The sequence below is a fragment of the Pan troglodytes genome, chromosome 6 (genome assembly GCF_028858775.2).
Source record: "Pan troglodytes isolate AG18354 chromosome 6, NHGRI_mPanTro3-v2.0_pri, whole genome shotgun sequence".
NCBI classification, from domain to species: Eukaryota; Metazoa; Chordata; class Mammalia; order Primates; family Hominidae; genus Pan; species Pan troglodytes.
In genome coordinates, this window is record NC_072404.2 from 144,116,350 (window position 1) to 144,131,613 (window position 15,264).

Below are 15,264 nucleotides of genomic sequence, written 5' to 3' on the forward strand. Positions count from 1 at the left end.
ATCATAGCTCTTAGTTAAAATCTGTCTCAATGAATCCGCTATCCATGAGAGAAAGGTTAACACTGTCTCTGCCACAAGTAAAATATGAAATACTGAGATCTACCCTGCCTATAGCAAAACTAGATCAAGAGCCTACCTAAAGCTGTATACAGGCCAGCTAGGGCCAAAACTGGTGCTTAGGATAAATACAGCATTCCAAGCAGAGCTATAGGAAAATAGGTTTTGTCATTAAAAATAAAGTTTTGGACAGGCACAGTGGCTTATGCCTATAATCCTAGCATTTTGGGAGGCCGAGGCAGAAAGGTTGCTTGAGTCCGGGAATTCGAGACCAGCCAGGGCAACAAAGCCAGACCCCGTCTTTACAAAAAAAATATTAAAAATTAGCCAGGAGTGGTAGTACTTGTCAGTAGTCCTAGCTACTTGGGAGGCCGAAGCAGGAGGATTGCTTGAGCCCCAGAGTCCAAGACTGCATTGAGCTATGATTGCATTGCACTCCAGCCTGGGCCACACAGAACAAGGACCTGACTATAAATTAAAAAAAAAAAAAAAATTGTATCTTCCTGTTTCCCTCCTTATATATATATATGTGCATGTTGCTATTAGGCTATTTGAGTCCAGTCACCATGTTTTACCTTTTACCCCAAGGAGGGGAGGAGAGCACTTATGTAAGAATCTAGTCTTAAAGTATAAGTTGTCTTTGTTATGTTTCTTATTTATGTTACATAGTCCTGAAACCTTGTTTAGAAGAGACACTTTAGTATCTGAGAAAGGCTTGTTTGCCTTAACATTCTCCATCTCAACCTATTATGGCTTCGAGTGTGTGTGTGTGTGTGTGTGTGTGTGTGTGTACACAGGATCCTAAAGCCTTATGACTCATTAAGCTGTCTGACTGAATTTTTGACACTCAATAAAAAATGAAGCTTCAAAATGCTCAACTCTCAAAATAGTACAGTAGTTTTGTTTTTGTTTCTTTAAACTGTGCTTAAAGTATGGAAAGACTGAACAATCTCAAAGGTCAGCAGTAATGATGTTATTCTTAAAGGGGCCCTGTGGGTCTTTTTTATAAAACCAGTGTCATATCCTTTTTATGTAATCAATATGTTGCAGAAACAATAATTTCTTACCATTAATGTGGTGTCTTTTACTTTTTAAAATATCTTCATGTCTGTTATCTTAATTTGGTTTATACAGGAACGCAGATTGAAAAAAATTTTTATTTTCTGCAGTTAACGCCACATTTTTTCAGCTTAAAAAACTAAATTTCACTTTTCTATATTCTTATATAGAGACTAGATAACTGCTGCTTGTGTAGCTTGATGTCATAACAGATGGGTAGTTCCAAATTCAATTTGGTTGTAATCTAAGGGTTTTTTTTTTGTATACCTTTGTCAAGTTATTATTGACGTAAAGTGAACTGTATGTATTTAAGTGCATAATTGATGAGTTTTGACGTATGTATTTACCAGTGAAACCACCACTGCAATCACGATAATGAGCATATCCATTACCCCCCCCAACATTTCCTCATGTCCCTTGGTAATCCTTCTCATTCTCCCCATTCCCCCGTCCCTAGGCAATCACTCATCTGTTTTCTGTGACTCTAAGTTAGTTTGCATTTTCTAGAATTTTACGTAAATGGGGATGAACAATACCTGTCACTCTTGGTAGATTTCTGCGTTGACTGAAAAAAAACAGAATGTGACCTTCAAAGCGGTGGCATTCTATTGCTTGAATCCAAGTGTCCATTATATGAGATAGAAGCCCTTTGATTTCTATCTTCTTAATGAGATCCTAATGTTTAATAAAAGTAGCAATAACTGACATTTGTTGAAAGCCAACTATGTGCCAGGCATTGTTCTAAGCACTTAGATATATTTTCTCATTTAAACCTTACAACAATCCTATGAAGCCGGCACCATTGCTAGCTCCATTTTACAGATAAAAGAGACCAAGACACAGGCCAAACAGCTAGAAAATGGTAGAGTTCAAACTCAGGCAGTATGGGACTTGAGAGCCACCACTGCCTTCCAGATGTAACTAGAAAATTCAAGCCTTCTAGTAGCCTTAATAGCAATAGTGAAGCATAACAGTGAGTTACATAGTTCAGGAGCCAGAGTTCCATGTGAACTTGGAGCTGACTCTGAGATCTGATGCCTGGAGCTGTAGCCCAAAACTAAATGTCTTTGTACTGCTGCAGTTTTACCTGTGTCATCAATTATTTCTTCCTTGCATGGTTTTATCTTTATTGGAAATTGATTTCCCACCCCACACATTTTCATGTTTTCTGAAAGCCTTTTAAGATTTGACCTAAATTTTTGTTTTCTAGATGATCCAGATCCTGATGATGGATTTAACTATAAACAGATGATGGTTAGAGATGAGCGGAGGTTTAAAATGGCAGACAAGGATGGAGACCTCATTGCCACCAAGGAGGAGTTCACAGCTTTCCTGCACCCTGAGGAGTATGACTACATGAAAGATATAGTAGTACAGGTGGGTGAGATGAAGGATTCTGAACAGGGACTCAGTTTCTCTTTTTGTGGCTTATTCTGTCTTTCCCCTTTAGCCTTATATAGCATATCTTATATATATATATGCTATATAGCATATCACTGTATATGCTATATAAGTACTGGCCAGATTCAGAATCCAAGGTCTGTCACTGTTTTTCTGTGACCTTGATCAAGGTGCCTTGGGCATTCTGTTTAGTATGATAATACCTTCTGTCATATAATGTATTTTGCCATTTCATTGGTAGCTTCATATTGTAAGAATGGGGGGAAATCCCATTATTTAAAATATCCCATGACCAATAGTCAGACATTGAGTAATAACAGTGATACTAAAGAACTCTCACAGAAGGCAGTTACTGACAACATAGACTATCTATAGCTAAACACATAATCACTGGTCACATCTCCTGTTAGTGTGACTTTAGCATGACTAAGGCTACCAGGTAGATCATCATGGGCTTGATGGGATAGTTTGTCATTAAGCAGTGTCAGTGTTCTGTCAGGAAGACTCAGTTATTTTAGATTGAAGCATAGGAAATTGCTCATGTTTTACCATTTCTTGGCTAGAAATGGTTTTAACCATACATACATACATACATACATACATACATGTACACGTGTGTTTAATGAATAATAAATGTTTACCTAAACTAGATACTTTACTTTCTTCTGGCAAATTCAGAGACCAACTTAATAGTCTCTTCTTATTCTTTCCTGTTTAGGAAACAATGGAAGATATAGATAAGAATGCTGATGGTTTCATTGATCTAGAAGAGTATATTGGTAAGTCTCTGCTTTTAGTGTTTTTCTTAGAAAAGCTGAGAAGCTTTGAAAGATGTATTTGCTGGCTGGGCACAGTGGCTCATGCCTGTAATCCCAACACTTTGGGAGGCCGAGGTGGGCAGATCACCTGAGGTCAGGAGTTCAAGTCCAGCCTGGCCAACATGGGGAAACCCCGTCTCTACTAAAAATACAAAAAAATTAGTTGGGTGTGGTGGCGGGCGCCTGTAATCCCAGCTACTCAGGAGGCTGAGGCAGAAGAATCGCTTGAACCCAGGAGGTGGAGGTTGCAGTGAGCCGAGAACACGCCATTGCACTCCAGCCTGGGCAACAAGAGTGAAACTGTCTCAAAAAAAGAAAGATGTATTTGCCCATAGAAACAATTTACTCCAAGGGTCAATTCTCACTAGCTCATTAGCTGTCACCAGATCATTAACCAGACCAGTGTGATAGTGGGTTGTGATAAAGTATCCGTAGCCACACTGCCCAATCAAAATATAAATGTGAGCCCCATATGTAATTTTAACTTTTCTAATAGCCACATTAAAAAGTAAAAAGAAACAGATGAAATTTCAGTAGTTATTTAACCTAATATTCTAAAACTCTATAATTTCCACTTAATGTAAATTATTGAGGGTTTTTTTTTAATACTTAAAGCACATCCCAGCCACATTTCAAGTGCTTAATAAGCACCTGTGGCTACCATCCTCAACAGCACAGATATAGTGTATCCTGCATGCTCTATGGAACTGATGGTAAAGAGTTGCAGGGGGCTGGGCACGGTGGCTCACGCCTGTAATCCCAGCACTTTGGGAGGCCGAGGCGGGCGGATCACAAGGTCAGGAGATCGAGACCATCCTGGCTAACACAGTGAAACCCTGTCTCTACTAAAAATACAAAAAATTAGCCGGGTGTAGTGGCGGGCACCTGTAGTCCCAGCTACTGGGGAGGCTGAGGCAGGAGAATGGCATGAACCCAGGAGGCGGAGCTTGCAGTGAGCTGAGATCATGCCACTGCACTCCAGCCGGGGCTACAGAGCGAGACTCCGTCTCAAACAAACAAACAAACAAAAGAGGTGCAGGGAGCCCAGACTGACATAGGGAAACCCAGGGAAAGGAGATAGGGAATAGATTAAGAGATGGATAAATAAATGACAGGGAGTTGCTGATCCCTCTTGTAGCCATTCCTTTTTACTGTGTTCTGTTCATATTTTCTCTCTGATTCGCTGACTACTTTCCTTTTGTTTTTTAAGTTTCTCCCTTTTGACATTTCCCTTTTTAGTTGTCTAAATTTTTTTTTTAAAATTGTTTTGGATGTCACACCTTCAAGGCTAATTTCTCCCAAGTAAAGCTCTGTTTTATTATCATCAGACTAATTTTAAGATATTCTCATTGCTTTAAAAAAAAAAAAAGCTGTCTTTCTTACCAAGTAGTTGAGCAAATTGTTTCCCAATTACTGTGACAGAAATTAAAATGAGTAAAGGAGCTGGGTGTGGTGGCATACCCGGTTACTTGGGAGGCTGAGGCAGGAGGATCACTTGAGTCCAAGAGTCTGGACTGTAGTCACAAGTTCATCATCAATATGGTGACCTCCTGGGAGCAGAGGATCACCAGGTTGCCTAAGGAGGAGTGAACCGGCCCAGGACAGAATCAGAGCAGGTCAAAACTGTGCTGATTAGTGGTGAGGTTGTGCCTGTGGATAGCAATTGTACTCCAACCTGAGCAACAAAGCGAGACTCCATCTCTTTAGAAAAGTGAGTAAAGATGGAAAGTATAAGACTGTTACTACAAATGTCATTGTTACAAATACTTTGTTTAGAAAGATATTAGATATTTTAATATTTCACATACTTATTGTCATTTGTAATAACTTATTCTAGCACACCATTGGTTTTGTGTTTCAGATAAGCCCGTTTGTTTTTAGACCTCTGATAGTTACCTGAAATGTTTATTTGAAGCCTGAAAGGAAGACTTAATCCTTACCTCTATCACCTGTCATTAAACTGTATGGAGCAAGTCACTGCTTTACTTAGATGTTGTCTTATCATACCTGTTATTTACATGCTAGAGTTATTCCAATTGAATTACTCCTTGACTGTTTACCTCCCTTTTCTTAGGTTCAGTGACATACTTTGAACTTTTTAAAGAAGGATGAGCAATGGAAGATAGGATGGATGTTTTCCTAAACTGATTTTTTTTTTTTTTTTTGGAGAAGTTTATCAGGACAGTGGATAAGTGCCTAGGTGCATTTACTGAGCCCACGTTGATGTTACTAGGGTTTTCTACTTTTAAACGATTTATCTTTTTATTCTTGGCTTTTGCCATTTTATTGCCATTGCTAAAACTGAGGAACTCATTTGAACCTCCCAAGGAGAGGAATTTTTATAACTGTTAACTACATCACTTATCAAGCATTGAGGCCAAATAAGGAGATATTTCTGTCTCCCTGTGTATCATATAGATTCAAGGGCAGAGGAGTTATATTTTGAAGCTACCAAAACTATCTTGTGCATGTGTGCTTTTTTTTTTTTTTACAAGTCAGTAACTAATGCAAACACTTTTACATCTGGGATGCTGGGCTTTGTAAATCTAAAATTCTCCCAAACAGTATCTTTCAGCTTCTAGTGCCCTGTTGAAGGAGATCATGAAGAAACAAAGTTCTTCGCCTCATAAATTTAGCATTAAAAAGAAGCCCCCATCAGTGCCTGTGGAAACATAGGGAAAGAAAAAAAAAACACCCAAAGTTGTGCTGATAATTATTTTTATTTTTAAAATTTATTATAGAGCATTGCAGACATACACTATTTATTTATTTATTTATTTATTTATTTATGTTTTTTTTGAGACAGTCTTGCTCTGTCACCCAGGCTGGAGTGCAGTGGCGTGATCTCCACTCACTACAACCTCTGCCTTCCAGGTTCAGGCGATTCTTGTGCCTCAGCCTCCTGAGTAGTTGGGATTACAGGCATGCACCACCACACCTGGCTAATTTTTGTATTTTTAATAGAGGCGGGGTTTCGCCATGTTGGCCAGGGTGATCTTGAACTCCTGGCCTCAAGTGATCTGACCGCCTTAGCCTCCCAAAGTGCTGGGATTACAAGTGTGAGCCACTGCACCTGCCCCCAAATTAGAATAGTATAATGAATCCCCATGTACCTATGCCTAACCTCAACAACAGTCAACTTACAGCCAGTTTTTTCTCAGCCACATCCACTTCCTTGCTTCCTTCTTACTTTGAAGTAAATCCCAATCATTATGTCATTTCATCTGTAAACATTTAGGTATATATGTCTAAAATATATATGTGTTTCTAAAAACATTTTTTTAAAGATAATGTCAACCCAAGAAAATTAATAATCCCTTCAAATCATCAAATAGACTGAGTCTTTTAAAAATAGAAATTCGGCCGAGCATGGTGGCTCATGCCTGTAATCCCAACACTTTGGGAGGCTGAGGTGGGCGGATCACAAGGTCAGGAGTTAGACACCAGCCTGACCAAACTGGTGAAACCCCGTCTCTACTAAAAATATAAAAATTAGCCAGGTGTGGTGGCATGTGCCTGTGTAATCCCAGCTACTCAGGAGGCTGAGGCAGGAGAATCGCTTGAACCCAGGAGGCGGAGGTTGCAGTGAGCCGAGATCGCGCCACTGCACTCCAGCCTGGGCGACAGAGCAAGACTCTGTCTCAAAAAAATAAAGTAAAATAAATAAAAATAGAAATTCAAATAGTTTATCATGGTCACCTAGCTTTAAAATGCACTTACGTTGTAGTGTATTGTGTATTCTAGCTTCCTTTAAAACCATATCTTTTAAGCATGTGTCTATTTCCTAATTCAGAACTTTCCAATCTGTATCCTGTGAGTAAGTCTTCTTGGCTTTCAGGACAGCTAGGGCAGGGACCTGATCCAGTGGACCGTACAAACTACATTTTCTGAATGTGCTGTAGCATGGGAAAAAATTGGCAAGTCCTGCTGTGAGGAATTTCTCTTGTGAGTTTAAGACAGAGGAGTACTTCCACCCTTAACCCTCAAGGTCAGGAAAATGGCAGCACTGACTAAATAATTACCTTTGCTTAGAACTTGCAGGAACTATTTAGATTTCTCTTTAGGTGTTTTCCCATACCTTACATGCAATGCAGGTACACTTAACTTAGATGTCGTATAACTCAAGCATTTTCAGACTTGTTCACTTACATAACTCCTGAAAGAATTTGACCAACAGCATTCCCTTATGTGTTTTAAAGTTGGCATCTGAAATATTTAATTAAGAAATTTAAACAGTTGTAAAGAATAGTCTCTGTTGGGCCGGATGCCGTAGCTCATTCCTGTAATCCCAGAACTTTGGGAGGCTGAGGCAGGTGAATCACTTGAGCCCAGGAGTTTGAGAACAACCTGGACAACATGGCGCAACCCTGTCTCTACAAAAAATACAAAAAAAGAAAAAATTAGCCAGGCATGGTGGCGTGTGCCTATAGTCCCAGCAACTCAGGAGGATCACTTGAGCCTGAGGGTTTGAGGTTGCAGTGCACCGTTATTGTACCACTGCACTCCAGCCTGGGCAACAGAGCAAGACCCTGTCTCAGAAGAAAAAAGAATAATCTCTGTTGGTGATAAGCATTGACATTTTGAAAGTAATTCTGAAAGAAATCTATAAAATTTAAATACAAGATACCATAGCAACTTCTTACCTGCCGTCTTTCATATGAATAATTTGGACACGACAACTTTAAAAAGATAATCAAGAAATTTAAATTCAGTCTGGGTATTAGATGATACCAAGGAATTGATTTTGTAAAATATGAAAGTGGCATTGTGGGTATATAAGAAAATATCCGTAATTTTTTACATTTCATAATAGTTGAAATGTTTCTTTGGTACTTTTTTTTTTTTTTTTTAGTTATGGCGTTTGGTTAGCAACAATGTGACCATCACTTAATTGCCCTTTTTTTTGTTTAAATTTATAGGGATTTGGGGATATTTATACTACTTATCAGTCACCACATGATATTGTCTTAAAAAAATAAATGAATAAACTGTTAACCAACTTGGACATTTTACACGCATCCTGTTTCTTCTTCTTCTTCTTCTTTTTTAAAAAGACAAGAGTCTCATTCTGTTGCCCATGTTGGTGTGCAGTGGCACAATCACAGCAGCCTCGATCTCCAAGGTGGGGAGATCAAGTGATCCTCTCACCTCAGCTGGGACCACAGAAGAGCACCACCACACCCAGCTGATTTTTTTTTATTATTGTTCTTATAGACATGGGTCTCCCTACATTGCCCAGGCTGGTCTGGAAATCCTGGGCTCAAGAGCTCTACCTGCCTTGGCTTCCCAAGGTGCTGGGATTACAGACATCAGCCACCCGACCTCCTGTTTCTTTTTTTTCTTTTTCTTTTTGAGACAGGGTCTCACTCTGTCACCTAGGCTGGAGTGCAGTGGCATGATCATGGTTCATTGCAGCCTCGATCTCCTAGGCTCAAGCCATCCTCCTGCCTCAGCCTCCCGAGTAGCTGGGACTGTAGGTGCATGCTGCCATGCCTGGCTAATTTTTGTATTTCTTGTAGGGATTTTGCCATGTTGTCCAGGCTGATCTCAAACTCACAAGTCAGCCTTCTATTTGTTAGATTCATTTGCAGTTTACTTCCTCAACAGAATTATATTCTGACATATTTGATCTTGAAGCCTTAGTCACTTTGACATTCTTATTTGCAAGAACATTGTGTATGTAAATTGAAATATGGAAAATGGTGTTCTGTGATATGGCTCTTAAGTGTTTTTAGAGTCTTCTGTGTTAAGTTACTATTACAATTATTAATACACAATTGAACAAAATAACATTTATTACAGACGTTTTATGTTTATATATTTTTAAATGCATTTCTTTGACACATTTTTTTTCAAATAGTTTCATATCCATGGATGACAATTACTTATCCCTAGAGTGAAATGGGATTCAGCACCAATTCCTAATTTTTATTTTTTAGAGGAAGTACTAACAGACCTTGTTTACATTAGTAAATAAGTTGATGGAAATGGAAGATTTGTCATAGCAATATTGCTTAGTTCTTGGAACTCCTTTTGAGTTACATGCCAGAAATCATGTAATCTATCATCAAAAATTATGGGTTTTGTTTGTTTCAAGGTGGAGTCTCTCTCTGTCACCCAGGCTGTAGTACAGAGGCACGGTCTCGGCTCACTGCAACCTCTGCCTCTGGGGTTCAAGCGATTCTCCTGCCTCAGCCTCCCCAGTAGCTGGAGATTACAGGTGTGGGCCAGCACGCCCGGCTAATTTTATTTTTTATTTTTAGTAGAGACGGGGTTTCACCATGTTGGCCATGCTGGTCTCAAACTCCTGACCTCAAGTGATCCACCTGCCTCAGCCTCCCAAAGTGCTGGGATTACAGGCATGAGCCACTGCACCCAGCCCAAAAATTATGTTTAATGATCCCTTAGCTAAAACTCAATTAGGCCATTTTTCAAGGTTTGTTTTTTTTTTAAAGCAAAGAATTTAAAACCTTTTGACATGCAAACGAATTTATTCATTTTTTTCAGACATTTGCATTCTCAAGACTGACACTAGTATTTCTTTTTCTTTTTCTTTTTTTTTTTTTTTTTGAGACGGAGTCTTGCTCTGTCGCCCAGGCTAGAGTGCAGTGATACGATCTCGGCTCACTGCAATCTCTGCCTCCTGGGTTCAAGTGATTCTTTTGCCTCAGCCTCTCGAGTAGCTGGGATTACAGGCACGCACCACCATGCTCAGCTAATTTTTGTATTTTTAGTAGAGATGGGGTTTTGCCGTTTTGGCCAGGCTGGTCTCAAATTCCTGACCTCAGGTGATCTGGTCTCAAACTCCAACCTCAGGTGATCTGCCTGCCTAGGCCTCCCAAAGTGTTGGAATTACAGGTGTGAGCCACCACGCCCGTCCAGACACTAGTATTTCTAATTGTTTCTTTTTCATTATCTTGGAGCTTTTTACACTCTAGTTTCAAAATGGTTGAAAATATGCCTTTCTTTTATAAAGTGGGACAAGGGCAGTTGTGAAAGGGGGGAGATGGGAAAAAAGCCTTGATGGCCAGAGGTACATTCTTATGAAGATCAATTTTTGGAAAAATCTATATGTGGAACTGAGTATCTGGAATTTGATTCTCTCTTGACTGACTTTTCGCAGTGTACTCCTTGACAGTGTTCCTGTTTCCCCAGGGGCGTGCTTGTCCCAACTGAAGGCCACTGGTATAATGGACTCTTTGTAGTAATTGGCTACACCTTTCTAAAACAAGTGGTCCAGTTTAATTAGCTACCTTAGGGTGAAATGAAATGTAGGGAACGAGTCTAAATCTTTCTTGATGGTAGCTCTCTCCTCTTATTTCTGCATTTATTAAGGTATAAGAACTCTTTGCTCTCATGTGACTTAAAATCAGCAGCTGGAAATATTCTTGTTGCAAGATAAGTGATTAAGCCTCAGGAAAATACCTTGCTTTCTAAGGTCTGTCTGGCCTAAAATACCCTTGTAGCTGCTGTTGGGTTCCAAACAAATGGATGAGGAAAAAGGGTTAGGCCAGATTAGCATGAGGCAGTTTTTGGGAAAAGACAAACCCTTCTTTTGTATGTATGTCTGTGTACCCAGGTGACATGTACAGCCATGATGGGAATACTGATGAGCCAGAATGGGTAAAGACAGAGCGAGAGCAGTTTGTTGAGTTTCGGGATAAGAACCGTGATGGGAAGATGGACAAGGAAGAGACCAAAGACTGGATCCTTCCCTCAGACTATGATCATGCAGAGGCAGAAGCCAGGCACCTGGTCTATGAATCAGACCAAAACAAGGTAAGTCTGGCGAGGCCCACACGATCTATCCTTGATTGAAGTATGCTTCTAGGGGATCACCTGAACAGTTTCTGTTAAGGTGCATAGAGCATTTAAGGTCTTAATTAGTCTAAGTCAGCCAAGTATCTGAATCTGGCGATTAAAACCTTTCAGGGCAGCACTAGCTATCTGATCTCATTTTAGAAATCCTTTTGCCCAGTGCTGATAGCATTGTAGGAAATTTGGCTTCAGAAAAGAGCCTTTGTGTGTAGCCTGTGCCCAGCGTGCATCATCAGGTATTTTTAGATCCCCAGGAATTTTTTTTTTTCTTTGTTACTTCATTTGTTCCTTTACCTATTACAGGCCCATTCTGTCTACTCAAAGCTGGTTGTTTCCTTCTTAAATCAAATACGCTTTTTTAAATTGGGTCCTTTGTGTGGGCTATAAATCAGCTTTTCTCTGGAGCCTGTTCAAATTGTCCTTGATCAATTAATTATCTGAGGTATTTTGTTGAAAGTATTGTTGTCCCTAAGCCCAGTCACCTGCTTCAGAGATTACTCCTGCCCTGCTTGGAGTAAGCTGAAAATCAGTCTAAAGATGGAGATTTTCAGTGCTCTGAGTATACTTTTGTCTAGGCTAATCTTCAATTTCAAATTCAGTTTTTTATTTTAGAGCCTTTTTAAGTGTTGATCTGCTTTAAGTTCTTGCTCAAAGTCACTTTAGTAGCCAGGTGTTGTGTCCTGAGATGTATGAGAAAAGGAAATGCATGTAGTCATCCCTATCTAGGAGATGTTCCATATTTTCCTCTAAAAGGAGAGTTTTCTCCTCATGAAACAAACCTTTATCTCTAGCATTGAGTTGTTGTGTTATATTCTTTCCACCCTTCCACTTTTAACTTTCTTGATAAAAGAAATGTTTAATTGGCCTGGCACGATGGCTCACGCCTGTAATCCCAGCACTTTGGGAGGCCGAGGCAGGCGGATCACCTGAGATTGGGTGTTCGAGACCAGCCTGACAAACATGGAGAAACCCCGTCTCTACTAAAAATACAAAATTACCTGGGTGTGGTGGCGCATGCCTGTAATCCCAGCTACTCGGGAGGCTGAGGCAGAAAAATCACTTTAACACGGGAGGCAGAGGTTGCGGTGAGCTGAGATCGCGCCATTGCACTCCAGCCTGGGCAACAAGAGCGAAACTCCGTCTCAAAAAAAAAAAAAAAAAAAAAAACAAGGAATGTGTAATTGCTGCTTTCTTCCCTCTTCGTATGTATGTAGGGGGAATGAGGGCTGAGTAGTTCACACTTAATTTAGTAGAAATGAGAATCTTAACTTCTGATTAACCCCAATTCTTCTATAACAGTGTTTCTGAATTTTTAATGGGAAATATGTTCTTCTTCAATTCATTGCTATCTCTACTTTCAGGATGGCAAGCTTACCAAGGAGGAGATCGTTGACAAGTATGACTTATTTGTTGGCAGCCAGGCCACAGATTTTGGGGAGGCCTTAGTACGGCATGATGAGTTCTGAGCTGCGGAGGAACCCTCATTTCCTCAAAAGTAATTTATTTTTACAGCTTCTGGTTTCACATGAAATTGTTTGCGCTACTGAGACTGTTATTACAAACTTTTTAAGACATGAAAAGGCGTAATGAAAACCATCCCGTCCCCATTCCTCCTCCTCTCTGAGGGACTGGAGGGAAGCCGTGCTTCTGAGGAACAACTCTAATTAGTACACTTGTGTTTGTAGATTTACACTTTGTATTATGTATTAACATGGCGTGTTTATTTTTGTATTTTTCTCTGGTTGGGAGTATGATATGAAGGATCAAGATCCTCAACTCACACATGTAGACATTAGCTCTTTACTCTTTCTCAACCCCTTATATGATTTTAATAATTCTCACTTAACTAATTTTGTAAGCCTGAGATCAATAAGAAATGTTCAGGAGAGAGGAAAGAAAAAAAATATATGCTCCACAATTTATATTTAGAGAGAGAACACTTAGTCTTGCCTGTCAAAAAGTCCAACATCTCATAGGTAGTAGGGGCCACATATTACATTCAGTTGCTATAGGTCCAGCAACTGAACCTGCCATTACCTGGGCAAGGAAAGATCCCTTTGCTCTAGGAAAGCTTGGCCCAAATTGATTTTCTTCTTTTTCCCCCTGTAGGACTGACTGTTGGCTAATTTTGTCAAGCACAGCTGTGGTGGGAAGAGTTAGGGCCAGTGTCTTGAAAATCAATCAAGTAGTGAATGTGATCTCTTTGCAGAGCTATAGATAGAAACAGCTGGAAAACTAAAGGAAAAATACAAGTGTTTTCGGGGCATACATTTTTTTTCTGGGTGTGCATCTGTTGAAATGCTCAAGACTTAATTATTTGCCTGTTGAAATCACTGTAAATGCCCCCATCCGGTTCCTCTTCTTCCCGGGTGTGCCAAGGAATTAATCTCGGTTTCACTACAATTAAAATTCACTCCTTTCCAATCATGTCATTGAAAGTGCCTTTAACGAAAGAAATGGTCACTGAATGGGAATTCTCTTAAGAAACCCTGAGATTAAAAAAAGACTATTTGGATAACTTATAGGAAAGCCTAGAACCTCCCAGTAGAGTGGGGATTTTTTTCTTCTTCCCTTTCTCTTTTGGACAATAGTTAAATTAGCAGTATTAGTTATGAGTTTGGTTGCAGTGTTCTTATCTTGTGGGCTGATTTCCAAAAACCACGTGCTGCTGAATTTACCAGGGATCCTCATACCTCACAATGCAAACCACTCACTACCAGGCCTTTTTCTGTGTCCGCTGGAGAGCTTGAGCTCACACTCAAAGATCAGAGGACCTACAGAGAGGGCTCTTTGGTTTGAGGACCATGGCTTACCTTTCCTGCCTTTGACCCATCACACCCCATTTCCTCCTCTTTCCCTCTCCCCGCTGCCAAAAAAAAAAAAAAGGAAACGTTTATCGTGAATCAACAGGGTTTCAGTCCTTATCAAAGAGAGATGTGGAAAGAGCTAAAGAAACCACCCTTTGTTCCCAACTCCACTTTACCCATATTTTATGCAACACAAACACTGTCCTTTTGGGTCCCTTTCTTACAGATGGACCTCTTGAGAAGAATTATCGTATTCCACGTTTTTAGCCCTCAGGTTACCAAGATAAATATATGTATATATAACCTTTATTATTGCTATATCTTTGTGGATAATACATTCAGGTGGCGCTGGGTGATTTATTATAATCTGAACCTAGGTATATCCTTTGGTCTTCCACAGTCATGTTGAGGTGGGCTCCCTGGTATGGTAAAAAGCCAGGTATAATGTAACTTCACCCCAGCCTTTGTACTAAGCTCTTGATAGTGGATATACTCTTTTAAGTTTAGCCCCAATATAGGGTAATGGAAATTTCCTGCCCTCTGGGTTCCCCATTTTTACTATTAAGAAGACCAGTGATAATTTAATAATGCCACCAACTCTGGCTTAGTTAAGTGAGAGTGTGAACTGTGTGGCAAGAGAGCCTCACACCTCACTAGGTGCAGAGAGCCCAGGCCTTATGTTAAAATCATGCACTTGAAAAGCAAACCTTAATCTGCAAAGACAGCAGCAAGCATTATACGGTCATCTTGAATGATCCCTTTGGAATTTTTTGTTTGTTTGTTTGTTCAAATCAAGCCTGAGGCTGGTGAACAGTAGCTACACACCCATATTGTGTGTTCTGTGAATGCTAGCTCTCTTGAATTTGGATATTGGTTATTTTTTATAGAGTGTAAACCAAGTTTTATATTCTGCAATGCGAACAGGTACCTATCTGTTTCTAAATAAAACTGTTTACATTCATTATGGGGTATGTATGACCTTCATTTTCTAAGAAATAGAACTCTAGCTTAGAATTATGGATGCTCTAAAATGTCAGAATGGGAACTCTCCTTGAAGTTCTCCCAGACTCAGAGACAGCACTGCCTTCTTCTAAATGATTATTCTTTTCTCCCTGTTTTCTGGTATTTTCTAGCATCCTTCTCACCACAGCCATAACCCTTCTTTACTTCCATTAGGCCGTATAACTGGAGAGACCTGCTGCTCGTTATATAATTATCTGATACCAAACACAAGCGATTCTGAATGTACACACACGTTTATCTATAGAGCATAAGGTAAAACAATTTTGTTTAACATTTTGGTA

At 39.8% G+C, this 15,264-nt stretch overlaps 1 protein-coding gene across 9 annotated transcripts in view; it reads left to right on the forward strand.

Annotated features, from left to right (window-relative positions):
• Nucleotides 1-14,921, forward strand: part of CALU (calumenin) — a 32,200-nt gene extending 17,279 nt beyond the window's left edge. For 6 of the 9 annotated variants that reach the window (XM_063813737.1, XM_009454005.5, XM_009454006.5 and 3 more), the window contains 4 exon segments: nucleotides 2,327-2,493; nucleotides 3,236-3,296; nucleotides 10,915-11,114; nucleotides 12,515-14,921. In XM_063813737.1, the coding sequence (XP_063669807.1) occupies nucleotides 2,327-2,493; nucleotides 3,236-3,296; nucleotides 10,915-11,114; nucleotides 12,515-12,619 (533 nt within the window). In that variant the 3' untranslated portion in view covers nucleotides 12,620-14,921. 9 annotated transcript variants of the gene reach the window in all.
• The last annotated feature ends 343 nt before the right edge of the window (nucleotides 14,922-15,264 follow it).